The sequence below is a fragment of the Alternaria ethzedia genome (genome assembly GCF_023757985.1).
Source record: "Alternaria ethzedia strain BMP 0044 chromosome Unknown scaffold_50, whole genome shotgun sequence".
Taxonomy (NCBI): domain Eukaryota; kingdom Fungi; phylum Ascomycota; class Dothideomycetes; order Pleosporales; family Pleosporaceae; genus Alternaria; species Alternaria ethzedia.
The window spans coordinates 130,385-153,644 of NW_026056243.1; the positions used below are offsets into that span (position 1 = coordinate 130,385).

A 23,260-nucleotide genomic window follows, 5' to 3' on the forward strand; every position below is an offset into this window, starting at 1 on the left:
ACTGATCTTCGCCAGACCAATGTATTCCTCGCTCCTCTAAGTACTGTCCAGCGGCCCATGTTGTTCAAATCCACCTTCACCTCGCTTCCACCACCACGCCTTATCATCAAGCGAGCTGCTAGCGCCATCTCCACTGCCATAAAAGTGCCAGTCTCTCACCTTCACCTCGTCGGAAGATCTGACCTCCCAGACCCGCCAGTAAGATATAAAACCCCGCTCTCCCACTTTCCTTCCTTCTCTTCCTTCCCATCCCCATCTCGCACTGTCAATCGCCCACACCGCGTCTTCATCAAGCCTTTCTCCAGTCTTTGCTCTCGCATAGCACTCAGCTTCGCTATCATCTTACAAACAAAACACCACAAAGTAAGTTCACTTGGCTCATGGCATTGTACATTTACTGACTGGTACCGTAGACCAACCTCCAGCACTACCGTCAAGATGGTTAACTGGACCGCGGATAAGGATCAGATCGTAAGTTCATCTTGCGTGCCGTTGGCGTACCATTCACTTCGTCTCAGCTGCTGACCAGACTGCTAGATCCTCAAGGGCATCTTTAAGTTCCATGACATCAAGAGCAGCGCGCCGCTTCTCAAGTACCTGTCCGAGGAGATTGGTGGTGGTAAGTACATCCCGGCTCTTGAGTGCTATCCCAATGCCCATGTCCGCACTCAATCACACCCCCGACTCTTTCTTCGCAGCACTTCCGCTTCCATTCGCTGACATTCAACCTTCAGACTGCACCCCCAAGGCCGTATCCCACCGCCTCACCAACATCCGCAAGGGCGGCACAACCCACGCCGTCGCCTCGCCAACTCGCGCCACTTCCACACCCAAGACACCTCGTTCCAAGGCCAAGGTTGCCCCGCGCAAGAAGAAAGCCGTCTCCGAAGACGCTGACAGCGATGGTCCCCAAGGTCTTATGGATGATGACGAGGTCCTTTCTCCGTCTGCTGCCCGCGGTAAGCGCACGCTTAACGGCAAGCGTAAGCCCACTTATGATGAGACAAGCGACAAGGAGGACGAGGAGGGCGAGGTTGAAGATGACTACGTTCCGATGGCTAAGCGGGTTAAAGAGGAGCCTGTTGATGAGGAGGGTGTCGTTGTTGAGGAGCTCGTTGAGGAAGAGGTCTAGGCGCTTTCCTGATGATCTTGGTTGGTGGCGTATGTTTTGCGACGCTGCGAACTTTGTCCACTGAAGGGTGCGAGGAAGGGTATCATGGTTTTGTGGTTCGGCGTTTGGCGATGCCTGGGATGACGGGTTTTGGACTGGTGAGCATCTTCGGGGTTTAGCATCGGATGTTTGAGCTGACGTTATCTGCATGGGAGAAGTCGTGAGGCTGAATGGGCCTACATGGGGTGCATCAACGGCACTCGTAGTATATGCGCATCCATGAATGATCAACACTTTACTACCATGGAAGATGAACCTCTTGACCTTGTTTCCTGTGTGTGCACACGCAGAACTTAAATGGTATGATCGAATTTGTGGATGAGACGTGACGATGAGCACCTCTGGCTGACCGTTAATAGACTCCCGAGGTCTTTGCATATGCAGCCACCACCCGAGCAACTGATTGCACTGCAATGTCTAGCGCGAACGAGCCGTGTGCCTGGATGTAAGCTAAAAGTTGCTGGCCAATCGGGGAGTGAGATCTTTCGTCTGACTGGTGTGCACTGCAATCTCTAGCGTGGACGAAGGCTCAGGCCGTGCTTCTTCTGGTTAGCCACCTAAGAGCAGCGACGGCGACCTTTTCTGCTATTGAACCCTGCTTAGGCGTTCAGAATGGGTTGCGCTTAACAAACTACTAACTCGTACTACTAGTGAGCGTCGTGAAGAGGTTCATATTTTACAATTTCTAACAGGGAAGTCACAAATCTTCAAGATGATCCTACATGCACGTTGCGAACTCAGCCTTCTCGTGCACTGCAATCTTTAGCGTGGAAGACATCGTAGCATAGCCTGGCCTAGCAAGGTGGCTTAAAGCGGGTAACGCTGTTCTCCTACTGGTGTACATTGTATTTCTTAGCGCCCACGGGTCCACGGGTGAGGGACCGGGGGTATCGGGGGGCTTTTGCACTGCAATCTCTAGCGTGGGAGACTTCGTACCTGGCTGTGCCTGCCATTGCACTGCAATCTCTAGCGTTGACGAGGTCGTAACATGGCTAGGCCTAGCAAGCTCGTGATAGGTCCAACACAGGATCTTTGATCTGACAGGCCGCACTGCAACTCCCGGCGTACAAGAGCCCGCATGCACTCAGGTGAAGATTAGCCTGAAGCCCGATTAACGCTGCACTGCAATCTTTAGCGCGGAGGCGCACTTGAGGGGACGCTAGCAGAGTACCTGACGCGAGGCCAGTTCTGACTGGTGTGCACTGCAATCTCTAGCCTGGACGAGGGGTCAGCTTACGCCTCCTGTGATTAGACATCGGCCATCGTGGAGCGGTGACTTCGGTCTGTGAGAGTACTCCAAGACTCTGTGTGGACTGAAGAAGACAGTTGCGCTTGATGAGTTGCTGAGCCGTATGGTTGGTGAACGTCCTGTGGAAGTTGCGTTAGTGTTGTCTCCGGCGCGTGGGTTGCGTGAACCCCAGGGCTCTAACTATACTTCAGCCGCGCATTTGATCGCATGCGACATCAACAGTCGTTTCAATGCCACAGCCGGAAGGCGCCCAATCGTGGCCTCACGTATGCACCCCTGGGGGACGCGATATAGGTCAGAGTACCCAGATTAGGAAGCAGTTGCATCATTGCACTCCAGCTAACTGCACTGCAATCTTTAGCGCAGAAGAAGAGGCATGCGGAAGTAGTCGCTAACCAGATCCGGAATCGTTCTGACGTGCGAGAGGACCTGACAGGTGTGGACGGCAATTTCTAGCGCACGCGAGTACATATGAGGAGGTGACCAGGCAGCAATAGTCTAACGCTCATTCGGGGGTGGCGGGGCGCCTGCACTGCAATTTCTAGTGCGAAAGAGCACTTAACGAGACGCAAGTACAGGGATTGCTGCATTTCTCGACCAACGTGCCTCGCCACAGCCACTGGCCGTACAACGCCAATCACACTCCTCTTGCCATAGGTCCCTAGGATGAGAACAGCCTGGGGGGCAGCACGATGGAGGACTCTCGCTTCCAGAATGAGGCGCGCTCTTTTGGGCACAAATTGCTTCAGCCTGCTGTCATCTTGGGCACGCTGCACTGCAATCTCTAGCGCATATAAGTGAGTGTGTAAGGAGGTGGCCCGTTAGCCACAGCTAGAACAACTCCAGGCGTGCATTCTGCACTGCAATCTTTAGCGCGAAGAAGCACCTGATAAGAGGCAAGGCGCAGACATCAAACTTGGACTGGACTTCTTACTTGCACTGCGTTTCTAGCTTAGACAAGGAGGACGTATGAGGTAGCTAAACGTTATGAGGCATCAAAGGCAGATATAATGTAACATCTAGTGCGAACGAGCACATCTGGATGTATCGGTTGCTGTTGAGCTAGAAACGAAGGTTACTTGCCTGAGGATAAGCCTGCACTGCAATCTCTAGCGCAGACGAGCGTAGGTAGACGAAAGAGATACGCTTGATTGGCTGCCATGTTGCATCACCGGTGAACGTCCTCCAGCGGAACGCTCAGCCACCACCGTCTCGGCACGTAGGATGCGTATCCCTTGGGGCCTGGGCCATACGAATGTGACTGCACTGCAATGACTAGCGCGTACGAGTGTACGTGGTGGTAGAAAGGTTCGCTTGATTGGCTGCTGTGACACTGGTGAATGTCCTGCGGGGGGACGCTCAGCCACTATGGTCTCTGCGCGCAGCCTGCGCATCCCCACCAATGTCAGCTCCGCAAGTGGAAGTCCTTCGCAAAGGCCCTCAAACCGGTCAGGGATTCCTTCAAGGGTGGGCGTTGCACTGCATTTCTTAGCACGGACGAAACCATATACGAAGTATGACGATGACGAATCGGCTGTTCAACGTAGCGCGTCTCTGCAGCCACGACTATCGGTGTTGAAGAAAAGGGCAGTTGGTTACGATAAGGCTGCGATTAGTCCAGACCTACGGTATATTCCAGCATGCTGGAACTACAGACCACGTTGGCTTGGGCTCTTGCACTGCAATCTCTAGCGTGAACGAATACCCATCTTGTAGGAGGAGCCCACACCTTCCCACATCAACAAGATGTGCATCATCATCAGCGCGGCTTGACTGCTATGTACTACAGTCCTCAGCGAAAGCGTTGGTAAATGCGAAAGAGCGGCCTCCCGAGCATTGCCTTGATATGGACTGGATCGTACGTTCGGCGCAGGAAAGGGCATCTGGGTCGATAAAAGGAGTGTGTGAGATGAATGGTACTCGTTCGGAAGTCATACAGTGCTGGTTTTGGCGTTGCGCTGCAGTCTCTAGTGTGAGAGGGGAGGACGCGGGTATGGACTGTTTTACCGCGGTGTCGCTGCACTGCGATTCTTAGCGTCGAAGAGCACATGTAAGTCACGTGAGCGGAGAAGCATGAGCTGGACCTTGGGAGCTGCCGGCTGGCCTGACTGATTTCGTCCGATAGCTACTGCAACGGCACTGCAACCTTGAGCGCGCACAGTACGTCTGCACTGCATTCCATAACGCGCCAGAGCACGTGAATACCTACCTTTGCATTGCGATCCTCCGTGCGGAAGAGCAATGATTGTTTTCCGAGACGCGAGTGCGCGATATTCTGGGTGTCTCGACCAATATGCGGCGACATAGCGACAAGGAGTTCACCCTGCGCGTACCGACGGGCTTTCGCACTGCTTTCCCAATACAGATAGATCACGTCTTCGTTGAGAAAATGACCGACGGGATGCTTGGTGGATTGCGAGGCTGAAAACACCTCGCGCGGAACAGATTTGGTGCGGTAGAGAACACATCTCCTTGGAGGCTGATAACGTTCGTCCTACGTACCGGCTTGGCGTTGGGCACAAGAGATTACGCCGATCGTGGGGTATGTAGAACCGAGCCAAAAGCTTGGCGCGACCGGATGGCTAGCAACGACATCCGTTTGGAAGCACTAGACGAAGAACGTACCTGCTACATCCCAGCTTAACACTCGCACTAAAACCTCCAATACGGTATATGCGCGCTCAACGACGCAACGGCGCGTGAATAAGGACGGAAGCCGGAGCAGTCGCGATCCGACCCTAGCGTTTCCCATCGGAGATTTTGGCAGATGTCACTCTTCGAGGCTAGCGCCCGGAAACATTCGAGATCCGACCGTTGTGCCTGGTCGTTCACCACAGGATCATCCTCTCGCGTACGGATGGGGTCCACGCAAGATGTCAAAGCGAAACGTCGGCAGGCATCATACAGTCTGTAGAAGCCATGGTTGAAGAGACAGGGTAAAGAGTCTTGCTACCCAGGGGGTTTTGCCGCAGGGCATATATAACGTCGTCCTCCCGTGCGGAGTGGTATCGCCATCATTCTACACATATCCGCATCACATCTCACGTCGCGAATTCGAGGACCAGGATTTCTGTCTTCCAAGCCGCCGTCGAAGTCACTCCACATCTGGTATCATCTTCAACCTGTCGACAGCGATGTCGTTTCAGAAGGCTGCAGCTGCTGTGCTGCTTCTAGTCGAAATTGTAAGTGTTCTCATCTCGCTGATGCAGTCACCCTCTAACGCTTTCTCAGGGTGTCGTCAGTGCAATCGGCGTTGCAATCTATCGTCTCTTCTTCCACCCCCTTCGCAAGATTCCTGGACCGAAGCATTTCGCCGTTTCCGGGATCCCTCTGGCCATTGAGAACAGCATCCAAGGAACTTTCGCCAAAAAGGTCCTGAAGTACCATGAAAAGTACGGTGACATGGTGCGTACTTCGCCCAACTCCATATCCATCAACGGAACTATTGGATGGCCTGAGGTTTTCGGATTAAGTCGCAGTGGCCGACCCGAATTCGGCAGGTGGCATGAATTTTACCAGGGCGGAGACACTTCACGCAAGTCGATCTTTCCTAGCAGCAGAGAGGACCATCGACGTCAACGCCGTGTTATGGCACATGCTTTCTCCGATGCTGCTATCAAGGGTCAGGAGGCGTTGATCATGGAGTACGTCGACAAGCTCTTTGCCCACCTACACAAAGACGCCGCGCAACACACCCCGACGGACGTAGTCAAATGGTTCAACTTCACCACCTTCGACATCATCGGCGACTTGGCCCTGGGTGAATCGTTCCACTGCCTGGACAGCAGCGATTACCATCCATGGGTTTCCATGATATTCGCTGGCATCAGAGCTGGCGCGCAAATTGTTGCGTTGATGAAGATGCCTGGCCTCAGCTGGATCCTACGGCTGATGATCTCTAAAGAGGACATGCAAACGCGTCATAACAACAGGATCATGAGTGACGAGAAGGTAGAGCGAAGACTGGCACTTGGCGCAGCACCCGGCGGCCGGAAGGACATCATGACGTACATCCTTCGCAACAACGACGAGAAGGGCATGAGCCATGCAGAGATCCTGGGCAACTCCGAGGCTTTGATCGTGGCTGGCAGCGAGACGACAGCCACGACACTCTCAGGCTTTACCTACTTCATGTCAACGAACCCGCAGGCTTTCGAACGGCTCCAGCAAGAAGTTCGGACGGCCTTCGCCAACGAGAAAGATATAACGATGTTGTCTACTGCGCAACTCAAGTACCTGCATGCCTGCATTGAGGAGACTTTACGAATGTACCCGCCCGTTGCGGATACGCCTCCACGTGTGTCTCCTGGCGAGTACGTTAACGGCTATTGGATTCCCAAAGGTGTACGTCATTCCAGATCACTTCGCCTGTCATCCATCAGTCAGAAGAAGTACTTCGAATAAACATAGACAGTCACAGCTAACAACACCTCTCAGACTCTTATCACGATCTTCCAGTGGGCCGTCCACCACAACCCCAACAACTTCGTCCAGCCCGACTCCTTCATTCCCGAACGCTGGCTCGGCCCAGACCATCCTTACCACGACCCACAGTTCAACGTAGACAAGAAGTCTGCCTTCCAACCCTTCTCTTTCGGCCCTCGGAATTGCATCGGCAAGAATTTGGCTTATAACGAGCTGCGCATCATTGCTGCTCGCTTCATCTGGAACTTCGACCTTGAATTGCAAGTCGGAAGTCACGGTTGGCCGGACAACCAGCGGGCGTTCTTCGTCTGGGAGAAGGACCCGTTGTGGGTTCAGTTGAAGGAGGTCGAGAGGAATTAGGGGCGTGTGTTCGCAGTTGCTGGAGATGCAGCGTGTGCTGTGAGGTGTTCATAGATTGTGCTTCGTCGGTAGTGTGGCGTTTTTTAGAAGATGTGATAGTTGTTGGGCCGGGCCATTTTGTCTGAGATGCGTCAAGCTTGTCTTCTACTCATCAGGTTCTGTAGTACAATGGAAATGCACAGGTTTTAAGCCACTACTTTGACTCTTGACATGCAACAGAGATCTTCTGAAGGCATGACTTGCTCGCGTGGTGGCAGGAAGCCGGAGCTACCGGGTATGACGATGTGGGGAGTAATGTGCGTGGCGACGCGATGCATCTGTAAAATCAGTTCCGGTACGGAAGCCGCTATTTGACCAAGACCGGAGCGTGTGCTGAAGACTTCTTACACGTCAGACTCTAGCAGATGAGCATAAATCCTGGACAGGTAGGTACGTTGGTCTGTTGTTCCTATCAGATGAACGGCTTTGATCGCTGGGTCGGCATGATTCTATTCTCATCGTTGCACTGCAATTGTTAGCGTGAGTAAGATAGTCGAGCCTATGACAGAATCGGTCGTGGCTGAAATGTGCACTGCAATCTTTAGCACGGACGAGTGCTTGGTCGGGCAGAGTGACCAATTATGTCGGTGGATCTAACCTGCATCATGCGGCCCTCGACATTATCAACATGCACTGCACTTTCTAGCGTGCAAGGTGGAACATACACAAATGTCAGGCATTCCATCTCCTGCGCCAGAAATTGCAGTGCAGACCGGGTTGCTCTGCACATTACCAGCCCTTCCTCCTGCAGGAGGCACTGCAGTGCTTGTCCAATTCCGTACAAGCTCTACTGCGGGCGCGCATCCATGGATAGGAAGCCAGGATCATGGCACTTCCGCACGAGTGCACTGCAATTCCTAGCGCAGAAGAGAGGCAAGATGCCCATGCGAGAGAATTTGCCAGGACGCGAACAGCCCGTCTGTCGAGCCTGTAGCACCGGGAGAATAACCACGAATGTAGCTCGAAATTGTAGTTTACTGATGTATACGACACTTTTGACTCGATAACGGATTTGGACACGCACGCGTAAGTCCACTATGGTGATGAGTCTCCACTGTAACCATTCGCGTTGAGGATGACCGAATGTGGGGTGTAGTCAGCTGAGGCGGGGCGCGGCACGGCTGCCTCCGCTCACCGGTCCACGCACCATAATCTCTGTCGCACACAAGAGTCGGCATTCCAGGCTTCGCCCACCGTCGACTGCGACCCGCCACTTTTTGCACTGCAATCTCTAGCGTGGAAGAGGAGGTAAAGCGCATGTGCGGTATGGAGAAAAAGGGGAACCCTGCTCACACTGGGGTCCACTGGACACTGCACTGCAATTTCTAGCGCGGAAGAGCAGTGGTCGGGTGGAGTTGATAGTGTAATGGTGTGCTCACAACGCTGAGATTGGCATCGCGATCTCTCGTGTGAAGGAGAGAGATGTCCACTCTCAAATGAGCGTCACTGTCAGCACGCCTTCTGCTGCCCATTGCCAGAGAAGATGCCCATTCATGGATGTGCAAATAGCCTTGCGAGCCCATCACAACCGCGGAATACAGCGAACGTAGCTGTGAACCAGGTTCTCTCGAGAAGATCAACTTGTTTGACCGCGCATCGGAACTGACCCATGCAAGCAAGTAGAATACAGTAGGATGAGGGCTGTGACCGTTCTCATTGAAGCGATGGGCGGGCGAGGGCTGTGACAGCTTAGTCAGCAGCCTCGGGCGGCCAACGCTGTGGGAGAAAGCATGGTGGGAAGGCGCCTGAGCGAAGTTCCGCCCCCAAATTTGCACTGCAATCCCTAGCGCGTGGGACTATGTACTCGCGCAGCTTAACAGGCCAATAGCGATGCGACAACATGCAGCGCATTTTCTTTGCGCAGCGGGCCATACAGGGCAGCAGAACCGTTAAGATTCCTGGAAGGGACGTTCGCAACGCATCCGCAGCCGCTTTTTGGACTTGGGGGATGTCGAACATACATGATATATTCTCTGCCCTGAGGCCGCTGCACTGCAATTTTTAGCGTGGACGAGTGGTTGATGCCTGCATCCCGACCGGTGCTGTTTCCCCACCACTAGGTCATCCAATGCTTCCACATGAATGACACACAAGAAGGACCGGTGGTGCAGCAGGCACCGGTGAAGGCCATGTCAGCTCCTGGGACTCGTCATACACATGTGAGCGGATCGCTCACCGGTTTATCGTGCCACACACAGTGGCTTGCAGGCGCACAAGGGTATACGAGGCATTGTGGCAGGCTGACATGCTCAGAATATGAAGCGCGCATCTGCGAGAAGAAAACAAGCTTCTGTCAATTGCCGGTCATTTCAACGCCTGGTCCGTTGGCACACGGGGATCACTCGCTAAGAATGTCATCGCGCTTTCGACCGTTGCAGAATAATCCGCCGAGTATGCAGTCAAGTGATCTGTTGATTCATCACTAGTACATCCACTGCATCTACGGTATGGTGCCTGGAACTCGTGCCAAGGGGGTGCAAGAGGCGCGGAAGCGACCATGGTGACACGCCCGGCACACATCACTCAGCCACTTTGAATGAGATTGGCTCTTTCCAATTTGGTGTCCTGCAATGCGCGCATGTCCTGCTGGAGTCAACAACAAGCGATCAATTCGGTAGTTTGCTATGCTTACCTGCTCTACCGTCTGTTCCACAACGTAACGCGTGACCAACACTGCTTGCTTTTGTCCAAGACGCAGGGCTCGTGCGACAGCTTGGTTTTCGACTGAAGGATTCCATTGGGGCTCGACGATGAAAACGCGGTTGGCGGTCGCGAGATTGAGCCTAGTATATGTCATCAGCGAGAGCAGTCAATGGTGAGTATGTGGCCGACTTACCCTACCGCGCCGGTGCCGGTGGTCATGATCAGTACTCGCAGATTGGGGTCCTCCGTGAATTGATGCAAGATACGTTCGCGTTTGGTCGTTGAGCATTCGCCGTCGATACGCTCATGGGTCCACGTGTTATTTGACATGTAACGGAGATAGCTCTCTAGCAAGTTCAAGGTGCGCGTCCAACAAGTGAATATAATGCTGCGAGCTTGTCAATCTTGCCTTTCATATGCGTAATCCCATCGGGCATACCTTTTCGTAGTCCATATATCGACGGAAACGTCGTTCATCAAGACTTCCATCTTCGAAGACCGTCCATTCGCTCGAAAGTAGGTATCTTCATGTGATGCGTCCATGAAATGATGTGCTTCGGTGGACATATTCCACAGGGGCTGGCATAGCGGGCATTTGCTGGGTATCTCGTCGTGGCCACTAGGCGTGCTCTGGATAAGGCATTGAGAGCACAACACATGCCGGCAATTCTCGGTATAGCGATGGAACATGGAGCCGCTATTGAAGGCGGGCATGGGTTGCCGGCATACTGAGCACGTGATCTCGCCGTCTCGCCCCAGGGAGATCTCCATGGCCTCCCTCTCATCCAGTAAATGCAGTTTGCGGCGATTCCACGAGAAGGGTTGCTGCCAAGTACCATGGTTGCAGAGAATCCGTAGTTGAAGCTGTACCTGGAACATGCCCAGCGTACTCTTTTGATCGAACGTGCCATTCTGGTTGCGGACAGCTCGGAACATGATCTCTTTGGTCTGCTCGTATTGCAATCGCTCTTCTGATGAGAACGGTACCTCTCTCACTCGATGCTGCTCAGCAGGCAAGTGCAGGACATCTTTGGTTCTGCGTAAGCACATGGAGTCCAGAAGACGAGTGAAGCGCTCAATCGCAATAGTACGTCTCTTACCGCCCTCATCAAAAGGTATAGCAATAGTCTTTCGGAAGTTCGACAAGCTGTGAAACGGAGTGACCCTCAAGAAGGCGAACAAGGAGCCAATGTCCTCCAGGCGATTTTGTATAGGCGTGCCAGTCAGACACCACCTCGATCGGGCCGCGATGTCAGCTACAGTCCGGTACAAGATGGTGGATTGCCGTCGTATAATGTGGGCTGCGAGATAATCGTCAATGGTGAGCGGCCAACGTTCGATAACTTACTCACCTTCATCAATGACAAGACGATACCATTCAATATGCCTCAACTCGTGCTTGGTCCTGGCAAAATCTGACGCGAGTGTATGATAGGTAGTGATGACAAGGTCTGCCTCCATGAGCCTCTCCAGGGAAACGTGTCGATGAGGGCCATGATACTTGATCGCTTTCAAGGCTTTACGAGTAGGCTCTTCAAAATGCCTTTCAAGGTGAGCAGCTGGAGAGTATGCAACGATCTGTGTGACTTACTTATCTAGTTCCTGAAACCATTCATTGATCATGACTGCGCCGTTAGCACAAGAGCACTAGCGTGTATCGCAACGATGGTATACTCACGGTCTGATGATGCAACGATCAGGGTCGCTCCAGAGCGGCGTCTCTTCTTTGGTATTTCCGAAGTCGCATCGTTCAGATCATCGATGCGGATAGCCCAATCGTGCGCAGTGTTTAGCGTCCGTAGTACAAGTGCTAGTACAGAGAGAGTCTTTCCCATCCCCATCTCGTCTGCCAGGATACCACCACCGGTCTCCTTAGGCTCAACCATGGCTATCGAATTCTTAGTATGCTTTCAAATCAGAACGTGTAAAGAACGAACTCACAACGTCCTTTCGTCAGAACATGACGATAGCTGTCAGTGGTGTCAGCGGTATTACGCAAGGCAGTTTGCAGGATACATACCATTGGACTCCATCTTCTTCGCTCGGCCTCCAGAGTGTGTACTCGTCTGGTATGGGCCCATCTTCGCGCTGCATCATGAAAGAAAGTGCTGTCTTCTGGTGCCTGGGTCTATCAGCGGGTGATCGCGAAGCATCGATATTCGGAAGTGAGAGCAAAAGGTTGACGGAGAGGATCAAAAATAACTTACAACAAAAGATCGGTGTTGAGGCGCTCGTCACCCTCTAACCCGTGCAAATTGCGATCTCGCGTCAAAGAGGAATACACATTTTGGAGGGTGCTTCTCAATGTCTGCAGACCGACCTTGTCAGGTAAAGGTTCTTCTGTCATGGTTGGTATCTCAGGTGTCGAGCCATGGAATCCAGGAAGGGTGAGAATGTGGGGATTCTGGTATCGATAACCATCTCGTATGTACACAGGGCGTTGCAGGTAGATCTTTTGCTGCGATAACTCCTTGCCGATGTCCCAAGCGGCTGTCGATGGGCCGTACACATTCATCTGTACCCTTACTACGGCTTCTTTGTCCTTCGTGGCGCGACCTATAGTCTCCTGGATGACCACCGTTGGAGCAAAGACCTCCAGATCGATCTCATAGCCTTGCTCTGCAATGCTCGTTAACGCTCCGTCTAATTGCGCGTTCACGTCTCCTACAACGAATCCTTCCGGAGAAGCGACAACGAATTGCGCTTCGGGTTTGATGACAATCATTCGCGCATGGCCTGTGACCGGGGATGATGCGATGTTGTTGAGCTTACGATGAAGCTCCGCCATGTCGCCTCGGAGGCGAATAGCGGCCCTAAAGATCTGAATGCATGTCAGCTCGCCGCGAAATGTGGCAACATCTACGCGGTTGTTGGTTCTCTATTTACCATGCCATAACAGATATGTTCCTGCTCAGCTAGAGTTTGCTCTTCCATGGACTCATGCTGCGCTTGCCCGGTCGTCCATTCTTCAATATTGGCGCTCGTCTCTTGAAAAGAGCCATTTATGTCGATCCCATCCAGTAGTGGGTCGCATTGTGCGTCCTGTGACCCAAGAAGTTCGTCCACGTATTGATCCCAGGATTGAGTTGGTAGAGCCGCTGTATACCTACGATCATCAGCCGTGCGCTCGTTCACAAAGCGTCTATCGCATACTGATCCAAGGAATCTTGCTGGAACCAGTCCAGCTGCGGACTGTGCCTCTCGTGGTGAAAGTTGTCGACATCGTCGTCGTTGAGTAGGTGTTTGAGCGTCATGACGCGAGACGTAAGCGCGTTCTGGTCTAGCGGCTTGGCAGCAATGCTACCCGAGCAGATGATCGATTCGCGGATGAGAGTCTACTTCAACCAACTTCTAGACTACACTCGAGAACTGTGGCTCGACATTCGTGAGACGTGCGAAAGAGGCGCTGCTTATTATGCTGCGGATATGTGGTCTTTTCAGCTCGTCGTACCCGGGAGGCTACGTTGCAGCCTCTCGCCGCGTCCTGCATGCCGATAAGCCACACGCACATCTTCAGCCTTGCTCCGCCCCCTCCACAGCAACGCAGCTGGTCAGTCATGGCCTACGCACATATCTTCGACTTATTAGTGCTGCCTGGCATGGCGGCACAACCATCCCATCTTTGACTGGCATATCCGAACTTCCGCACGACGTTTGATGAGTAAGTTTAATGGCGGGCCCAATATCTTCGCAATCGGCTAGTCGCACTTCGACGGGCGCTCTGTCCCAGCAACCGACCCTTGTCGGAGGGCTCACCCCACCACGGCATGCGACAGGAACCGCCTTGACCCGTGCTATCACGCAGTTTCGCAACAAACTCACAGGCACGGAACTTACAGAGTTTAGCACGACGACATACGATCAGCTCTGCAAAGCATTAATCCAGGTTCAACATGAGCAAGAGCACCGAATGGAAGCGATGAACCTCGCTCGTGTCAAATCATGTCTGGAGGCCATGCACCAGTTCGGTCAAGTCATAGAGATCTTCCTCAACGTTTCAGACGCGGTCGCCTTCGTCTGGGGTCCTATGAAGTTCATCTTGTTGGTAGGTACACTGACGGTCTATGAGGAGCGATGCCTCAACTAATGCATGGTATAGACAGCTAGCACGTTTGCCGACTCATTCGAACAACTTCTGGACGCGTATGAGAGAATTGGCGAACAGCTACCGTTGCTGGTCGAATACGAATCATTGTTTCACAAATCGCCCCATATGATTGACGCCTTGGAGATGATGTATTTGGACATCTTGGAATTCCACCAACAAGCGCTCAAGTTCTTTTCGGGCAGATGTAGGCTAGCCCTGCCGGATCTCCGCGCATGCTTTAGCTAATGTTGATACAGTATGGACTCGGTTCTTCAAATCCATGTCAGTATCCTGCGTGCGGAATCCAGGAGAAAATGGTGCTAATGTTTAACTTTGGGATACAGGTGGAAGAACTTCCATACGAAGTTTGAGGGAGTTTTGAGTAGTCTTCGTCGACATAAAGACATAGTTGAGTGCCGTGCTAGTCTCGCCCAATACCGACTCTACCAGGACGACGTAGCCGACTTCCGGGCGAAGTTGGAAGAGAACGTCCAACGAGAAGAGACCAAGAAGCTGATGCTTGTCAAAGACTGGCTGGCTGTTGGAGAGCTACCTCGGCTCGATCATGAAAGCTACTGCAAGATACGGAACGAATGCGCGACCACTACCAAGTGGGTGACACAGCACGAGACCATCAAACATTGGATCCACGCCGATATCCCGAACAGTCCTGTCGTCTGGGTTTACGGGATACCAGGAGCTGGTGCGTGTCCTTACTGTATCGGCAGAATGATCCTGATTGACAATAGGCAAAACTATACTGACATCGGCCATCGTCGAAGAGTGCAAGACCAAGACTGACTTCATCACCTGCTTCTTTTACTGTCACGATGGCGACCCCACAAGTAGCACCGCGGTTGGTATACTGAAGGGCCTGGCAGATCAACTGCTAGATCATTATCCACAGATGCTGCCTCCCTGCTACACACGGCGCAGCTCGAGTGGGGAACCGTCCCTCAGATCTCCCAACCAAGCGAAGAGGCTTTTCGAAGATTTTTGCTTCACCATTCCCAAACTCTTCATCATCGTTGATGGGCTGGACGAGTGTGAAAGGGCTGAGAGAAGCCAATTGTTGGATATGTTAACCGAACTCGTAGGGCAGCGCGATGCGGTTGATCCGGGAACCATCCGCCTTTTGATCACGAGTCAAGACCACGCCGACATACGGAGAGGGCTTCACAGCTCCGCAATCACCAAGATAGCGCCCAAGATGCTGCAGATCTCGGAAAAAGACAACGAGGGCGACATCAAGGCCTACACCAGGATGTGGGTAGATCGCATTGAGGCAAAGTTTCCATTATTCACGGAAGACATGAAAGAATACCTTCGTAACCTTATCGTGGCTAACGCAAAAGGTGAGTCGATTGATGAATCCCTACACACAGTCAGGGTCTAATTCCAAGGCAGGCATGTTCCTTTACGCCAAATTGGTTTTGCTTGACCTTCACGCGTGTATGACGCTAGCGGAGCTTTTGGACTATATCAAGACCGAGAACTTTCCTCCCGGACTCGCACAAGCGTAGGTACACACCGAATGGAGCCCGCGACATCTTCTGGGCTCCGTGTTCGTACATTCGTTACGGAGATCGAGTGTTCATTGACCGCGTCGACAGATATGAACGGATAGTCACACGTGTCAAAACAAGATCTGGCAGAGGATGGCCGAAAACCAAGCAATTACTCGGATGGTGTGTTGCCTTCTGATCCCAGGACCTGCACATTGTATTCTGACCACGACTGTGTCTTGCAGGTTGGTGTGTGCCAAGCGCCGGCTTACTTGGAAGGAGATACAAGTCGCACTCTCGATCGACGTAGACTATCAAACCATCGATTACGAACACCAACATCTCCGCGATCACATCTACGAAACATGCGGCTCACTAGTACTTGTGAATGGCGACCGAGTCTCTCTCGTTCATAGCACAGCCAAGACGTACGTTAAACTGTCTGCGTTCGTGACGTGCTTATCCTGACTGGAACAGGTACATCACTAACATCACGGAAGATATCCACGAGCCATCCATCGAATGCGAGTTGGCGACGTTGTGTCTACAATACCTTACTTTTCCCTGTTTCGACGTCGACGATCCAGATGATCAAGCGCAACGCCGACGATACGTATTGGACGGATCGATTGCTTTCCAGGATTATGCTATCGCGAAATGGTTCCACCATGTCAACGCTTGGGTTGGCCAAGGCGAGAGATTCCTCGACGAGGCAAATGACGCGGCAGGACAATTACAAAGCATCTTCAAAGCCATGGATGATTTCATGACACGGTATGGCGACGTGGACTGGTCCAACGGCCTGGTGGACGACTGTAAGACCAAGTGCAGGGTGTTCGAGCATCTCGACCTCCACGATCATCTAGTGGAGCTCACAAGCCACATTTACACGTTCCAGCAGAAAGGCTTCGATGCACAACACAAGATCAGCATTGAAGACCTCTCGAAGGCCTTGGATCGGAATAGGAAGGCTCTTGAGATATTCCCCAAGAGCAAGCCTGGCCCAACTGCACACGAGAAGGAGGCATACAAAAGATTCTACGACGAGGAAAGGCGATTCAAATGCACGAGGATCACATGCAGGTACTTCTCAGAGGGCTTCAAGGATGAAAAGGCTCGCAACCGACACGTCAACATTCACGAACGACCGTTCCAGTGTGAAGTTCCAGATTGCCTGGGCGCTGAAGGGTTCGCCAACGCGAAGGATCTGGAGAGACACACACGCGCGTTCCATCCCGAGATGAGTGACTTAGCCGAGAAGTTCATCACTGCTACAACAAAACGCGAGGCATCGACCCACGCCTGCACGATGTGCGGAAAGACGTTTTCGCGCAACTTTCACCGCAAGAACCATGAGTTGAGCCATCGAGGGGAAAGGCCACACGAGTGCCCGGAATGCGGCAAGGCTTTTACGAGGCTGAACGATCTCAAGAGACACCAGAAGATACACGATAGAAAGTAATGAACCTGGCCACATGATGGATGTCGTACCTGTCGCTTCGCTGCACGCTCGCTACTAGCCGTCAGGCTGAGCCAAGTGACAGTTTCTCTCTGCCGTGAAGCTGATGCGTCGAGGACTCATTTTTCGTACCTTTTGAGTCTTCTTGCTATCAGACAACATACAAATTCCAAGTACAGTACAGGCTCTGAGCCGGTGAGAGCCGGCAAATGATTACCCGGGAGCGTGAGCGGGTACAGGCACCTCGCTTCTTATTATGCACCGGTTAACAAGGATCTGTAGCGTGATCCGTCCTTTGTACATCCGGGCCTCTCTTTCGTGCTAAGAATCGCAGTGCAAGGCCTGTTGTGGTAGAGTTTTAAGCTGCTTGTTGCCGGCATATGTACTTAGTAATTACTACCAGGAATAACAATTAGTGTCACGCGTCGTTCTAAAAAGAACAACTTAGTGCTTGTACGTCTCTCTTCTACATTAAAGAATGCGTTGCAGCTGTAATGCAGAACTATAGAAAGGCTACTATACTCTGCGGCCTATGTAGCACGTAGCCGTGCCTCTGCTTTATTTAAAGAAAAATGCTATAACGCTACATTATAGCAGTTCTATAGGTATACGATTCTAGAGATATTTATGCCTTTAACAATTACTAGAGTCTTAATTCTTCTAACTATAGCTACTAACAGCAAAAGGCACGCAAGGCAGCTAAAATCTAATCGCTAATTTCTCTACATTTCTATTAGAAAATAGCACAAGTAGTAGGCGTAATAGAAAGTAATAATTTTAGCTACAGAATAGCTAAGACACCTGCATCTACACTACTTACTAACTACTACTTATAATTAGAGCTGTTATGTATATAGAGCTTTACTAACATATTAGAGAGAATAGCTAATACTCTTTGCTATAAAGCTAATACATTATATATTATATCTTAGTATATACTTTAGACTTACCTAGTAATAAATATACTATAAATTAAGAAGAAGGTAATAGTTCTAGAACTAGTAAGAGCTAATAACTTATTATCTAGTTAGTCTATATAAGTGTAGACAGCGCGTATTCTAATACTTAATATCTAATAGAAATATAAACTATTTACACTTTATATAGTAGTAGCGCCTAGTTAAAAGAAACTCTAGAGAATAAATTAATACTTATTTAATAGTATTTTAATTAATAACTAATACTATACTATTACTAATATTCTTTTACTTATTTCTAGCGTAATATACACTATTTACTTATTTCTATATCTATACTAGACTTAGATATATTAATATAGTACTCTAGCTATCTAAGCTTTATTCTCTTCTTTAAATAGCTTCTTTATAAAGTCTATATCTTTTTTACTTATAATCTTTCTTATATCTATTTTATATTAAAAGTTATTAAAAGCTAGTAGCTACTATCTAATAATTTTTTTTAATACTTTATTTTTATAGTTACTTTAGTTAAGATAAAAAACTTATAAAAAAATAAGCTAGCTAGTTTCTAAAATAATATAGGCTTTCTTAATATTAACCTAAGCTATAACTATATTATTAATAACTTCTAGTTTAATACTAGTAATATTAGCACTAAATATAGATATAGAGTTACTACTAATATTATAGCTATAGATTTTTTTAATTTTATTTTATAACTATAAAAATAGTATCTTATTATTAAGAAAAAGAGTAGAAGTAAGTAATAAGTTAGAGTTATTAAAAAGTTAATCTAGAAGAATTACCTAGTAGTTATTAAAGTATATTAATATAATTTATTTAGTTAGTAATATATAGTAAATAAAAAAAAGTACTTACTAATATAATAAGTAAAGTAGGTATTAGAGAATAAAAGAATATCTTTAGAACTTTTATTTATTACGCTTAGTATATATACTTAAGTATTTTAGTACTAAAAACTCTTTATAGAGGTTTTAATAAACGCTTATAAATAAGTATTACGTTAATAGATTATAGTACTAAAGTAATTTTTAGTAAAAAATTAAAAATATTAAAATATTAGCTAAAGCTTAGCGCGCTAAGCTTTATATTATTTACTATCTAATTATAAGTAAGCTATAAAAGCTTTATACCTTATACTTATTCTTATATACTTATATACTATTACTTATAGTGCCTTATACCTAATTTTATAGACTCTATTTAGTAAAAAGATATTAAAAAACGCCTAGCTACTATCTTAGAATAGCTAGAAAATTTTAAGATTTTAAGATATTTAGTGTATATTACTATTAGCACTAATACTTAACTATAACTATATATATTTATATACTCTTTAGTTTACGTAGTAGTTAAGAACTACTAAGATAATATAGTAGTAATAGAAATACTACACTAGACCTTATAGTATCTATTCTAAGCTAACTAGCTAATAACTATAATATAATAACTATTTCTTTAGATCTTAATAGAAGTTATAGTAGTCTATTATAGCTACTATCTAATAAATAGTATCTTACTATATAAGATAATCTACAAACGCTATATTTTTACTATACTAGCTCTTATTATCTTTATAAAGTATTCTAGCTAAAGTATTTCTTTACTAGAGTATAGCTTTCTATAAAGCTAAAAAGAAAAGTAGTATTACTTTACCTTTTACTTTATATACCTAGTTATAGATAGTAATATAGTAATTAATTAGAGGTATTCTCTTAGTAAAATAGTTAATAGAATAGTCTTTCTATTCTATCTTTTTTCTAAGTAAGAAACTATAACTACTAAAGAGCTTATATATTTTACTAATAAGCTTTTTAAAAGTAAAGATAGAAAAAAGAATAATAAAAGGTCTTACGCTAACTATATATATAGTAGAGATAATAGAAATAGAAGTAATAGAAATAGAAGTAATAGAAACGTTAATAGGTCTAGCGTATAGCTCTATACTAGTAAAGTAGCTCTTTAGAGCGCTTATAATAGCCTCTAGTATAGTATAAATATAGTAGTTTATAATAGCCTCTATAATAGCTTTTAGAATAATAATCTTAAAAGAACTTATAGAGATAGAAGGTAACGCGTTTAAAAGAAAAATAATTAATATAGTAATAATAAAAGGCTTAATTAAGCTTTAGTAAGTAAGGTAATATAACTAGTAATAAGATTAGCTTTAGACTTACTAACGCTAGAAGAACTTATAGAAAAGGTATAGTAAGAATATAGTTAAGAGCTTATTTAATATACGTATTAGTGTAGCTTTTAGTATTAGATTTAAGCTACTATTTATATCTTTAATAAGTCTTTAGATCTCTAATTTTACTATAAGCTATAGAATAAAAATAAGAATAAGAATAAGAATAAGAATAAAGATAGAAATAGAGATAGAGATAAAGAGTTAGTAGAAGTATAATTTTATAAGCTAAGATTTTAGTATTTTATTACTTTATAATCTATAGCTTAGTTAGTTATAAGCTATTAAGAATATATAATTATATTATAATTCTCTCTACTATAGGTAGACGTTAGTATTTATAGAATAGTTACCTTACTACTCTAAATTTTAAAAGCTTTAACTACTACACTAGAGGTAGTAGTACTAAGAACCTAAGCCTTAGTCTACCTAACGCCTATACCTCTAAATATAAGATTTTAACCTTTTTAAAATACGTCTTTTTATATACTAGTAATAGACTTTACTCTTTTTAGACTAGCTTCTGCTATAGAATTATTAGTTTACTAATAAATACTATTACTTATAATACTAGATTAATAAATACAATTATGTTTACACTTTATATACTTATAAGTTATCTTCTACGCTAATAATTATAGTGCACTACCTTATATAATAGTGTAGGCAGACTATATATATATACATTTACTATAGTGTTATACCTTATATAATAGCGATTAGTGTTAGACGTTATACCTAATAGAGTGTTATAGTGCCTGCGTACTCTAATTCTGTATAGAAGGCTATAATACAGCTATTATTTAGAGTTAAGAGAGGCTAACTATGTTGTAAAAAGCGTTACGCCTATATTATTAATAGCTTCTGCTTTATTACGTGTAAGAGTGTAGAATATAAATAATATTACTTAATATATCTTAAAAGATAGTATTGCAATTAGAATAATTAGACCTAAGATTTGTCTACCTTTTGCTGCGAATAAGAAAGAACTATAAAGGTAGAACTTATCTAATTGCTAAACTCTCTATAGATTCTTATTAGAAGAGAATATAGAAAGTAGGCGTAGTAGTCTTAGTGTTCTAGTTCTTGTAGGCGGGAGGCTAAGCCGCTAAATAACGCTAGTTTACGCGTCTCTTGCTACGCAACACTTGCTGCGCTCTAGCTAGTGCTAAATTCGCAACTTTATCTATTTCTAGACTATATATTATATACTTATATATCTTATACTTTAAGACGTGTCTACTCTGTAGTGCGTGTATACTATAGATTAAATTATTAAGAGAGGAATAGGTTAGTTAAAAACAATAAGGTATCTATTAGAGGTTTAAGTAGTAATTTTAATATATTTAAATAGTAGCGAAGGCAGCTAGACTATAAGTAAGAATTCTATAATGCTAAAAGTAAACCTACCTTAGCGTACGCGTAGAGAGTGTAATATTAGCGTAGTAACTATCTATACTCTTACAGACACTAGAGACTCTCTATATTTTCTAAACGTCTCTTCTATAGATGCTAATAAGAATCTACCTAGTTATAAGTAACTAGTAAACGCGTAATAATTGTTAATACGTACAGGTTACTCTCTACTGTTTCGAAATGTTATTACATCTACCGTACTACTGCTCGGGGTTTTAGGCACCGAGAGTGCCTTAGTGATAACTAAATCTAGAGAGCCTAAGTACGCTTGTCTCGCGTAATAAACTAGAAGGGGGTTAAGTCGCGAAGTCTACGTAAGTATCACTATAGAAATGTTTAAGATGCTATTTAGGATAGAGCGACTTTAGTTTAGGCTAAGATAACTAAGTGCGGGCTATGCGAGTTTGCTTATCTTACTGTGATAGAGAAAGTATAAGAGAGATCTCAAGCGGGGTTTGGTCGGATTCGTGCGTCCTCTTCTCATTCAGTGCGACAGTGCGACATCCTCAACTTACGACTTCTCCTTCACTTCACATACCGTTTCTTCGTATCGAACAAGATGACGCGCATCCCTTCTCTAGTCGTTGTCGCACTTGCAAGCGTTGGCTTCGTCAACGCTCAGGGCTCTCTCGCCAGCTGGCACCCAGCAGGTCCAGGAGAATGTACGTTTGATATCTTCCCAACTGCTCACCACAGCAAATACTGACATGTTCCAGCACGAGGCCCATGCCCAATGCTCAACACACTGGCAAACCACGGCTTCCTCCCTCGCGAAGGGCGTAACTTTACGCTTCCCCAAATCAAACACGCCCTGGGAAACGCCATCAGCGTCGGCGATGACATCTCAGAGTTGCTGTACAACTTTGCGCTGACGACGAACCCCGGCCCGAACACAACGACTTGGGGGCTTGACACGCTCGGCAACCACAACATCTTGGAGCATGATGCTAGTCTGAGGTAAGTTCTGCAGCCCTTTTCCAAATCCGCTGGTCGATATAAGCCTACACTGCAAAGCGCACGACTAACGCGACGTCACCATCTAGCCGCTCAGACAAGTACTTCAATGACGATGCCATCTCCTTCAATTCCACCATCTACGATCAAACCCGTGCCTACTGGACCGATGATCTCATCGACATCCAAATGGCCGCTAACGCCCGTCTCGCCCGCATGATCGATTCGGTCAAGTACAATCCCAAGTTCGCTTTGTCAGAGCTGGCTGCAGACTTCAGCGCGGGCGAAGGCGCTGGGTACATGCTCGTCTTCGGCAACAAGACGGAGAAGACGGCGAGGCGTGATTTGGTGGAGTACTTCTTCGGTATGTATTAGAACCTTGTGTACCGCTATCTTGTGCTAATCGTCGTGTAGAGAACGAGCGCTTGCCGACGGAGCTGGGCTGGAAGGCCCCTGACGAGGTGATCAGCCTGGACGATCTTTTGGGCTTTTCCGACGATATCTACAGTGCGACTTCGTACGACGCTCTCGAGACGAAGGAAGCCATAATGCGCAGGAACGGTATGGTGGGCAGGGTATTCTAGTGTATCAAGCGACGTGAATAGCATTTGCGCTACTTGATGGGCACACGAGAACCTCTCTTCCGCGCTAGAAAGTGCAGTGCAGGCAAAGATATACAAGGTCTCGAAATTTCCGTAGGGCTTGTAAAATGGGGACTAGCGGCATGTCAATAGACCTTGTGATCTATCGGACGTAATTTTTTAGCAAATGGTCATGTGGTGTAATACTGATGGGTTGTACCGTGCGCCCTGTGAGAGTGTGC

The 23,260-nt window shown here is 47.3% G+C and overlaps 5 protein-coding genes across 5 annotated transcripts; 4 read left to right on the forward strand and 1 right to left on the reverse strand.

Annotated features, from left to right (window-relative positions):
- Positions 1 to 380: 380 nt before the first annotated feature.
- Positions 381 to 1,132, forward strand: J4E87_010539 (uncharacterized protein; the record flags this gene model as incomplete). Its single annotated transcript, XM_049382112.1, has 4 exons — positions 381 to 388; positions 426 to 471; positions 538 to 619; positions 735 to 1,132. 4 exons carry the CDS (start codon positions 381 to 383, stop codon positions 1,130 to 1,132), a joined length of 534 nt encoding a protein of 177 aa, XP_049228190.1.
- Positions 1,133 to 5,554: 4,422 nt separating this feature from the next.
- Positions 5,555 to 7,205, forward strand: J4E87_010540 (uncharacterized protein; the record flags this gene model as incomplete). Its single annotated transcript, XM_049382113.1, has 3 exons — positions 5,555 to 5,602; positions 5,652 to 6,764; positions 6,858 to 7,205. 3 exons carry the CDS (start codon positions 5,555 to 5,557, stop codon positions 7,203 to 7,205), a joined length of 1,509 nt encoding a protein of 502 aa, XP_049228191.1.
- A 2,562-nt stretch (positions 7,206 to 9,767) lies between these two features.
- J4E87_010541 (uncharacterized protein) lies at positions 9,768 to 12,781 on the reverse strand (the record flags this gene model as incomplete). The annotated part of the gene is made up of 10 exons (XM_049382114.1): positions 9,768 to 9,827; positions 9,877 to 10,027; positions 10,081 to 10,275; positions 10,327 to 11,188; positions 11,240 to 11,430; positions 11,479 to 11,512; positions 11,566 to 11,775; positions 11,908 to 11,975; positions 12,095 to 12,700; positions 12,774 to 12,781. 10 exons carry the CDS (start codon positions 12,779 to 12,781, stop codon positions 9,768 to 9,770), a joined length of 2,385 nt encoding a protein of 794 aa, XP_049228192.1.
- A 1,016-nt stretch (positions 12,782 to 13,797) lies between these two features.
- J4E87_010542 (uncharacterized protein) lies at positions 13,798 to 16,941 on the forward strand (the record flags this gene model as incomplete). Its single annotated transcript, XM_049382115.1, has 7 exons — positions 13,798 to 13,932; positions 13,987 to 14,179; positions 14,384 to 14,677; positions 14,724 to 15,329; positions 15,382 to 15,493; positions 15,725 to 15,907; positions 15,957 to 16,941. 7 exons carry the CDS (start codon positions 13,798 to 13,800, stop codon positions 16,939 to 16,941), a joined length of 2,508 nt encoding a protein of 835 aa, XP_049228193.1.
- Positions 16,942 to 22,042: 5,101 nt separating this feature from the next.
- On the forward strand, positions 22,043 to 23,021 carry J4E87_010543 (uncharacterized protein; the record flags this gene model as incomplete). The annotated part of the gene is made up of 4 exons (XM_049382116.1): positions 22,043 to 22,145; positions 22,200 to 22,440; positions 22,527 to 22,801; positions 22,852 to 23,021. The coding sequence occupies 4 exons, from the start codon at positions 22,043 to 22,045 to the stop codon at positions 23,019 to 23,021; spliced, it is 789 nt and encodes a 262-aa protein (XP_049228194.1).
- Positions 23,022 to 23,260: the final 239 nt, after the last annotated feature.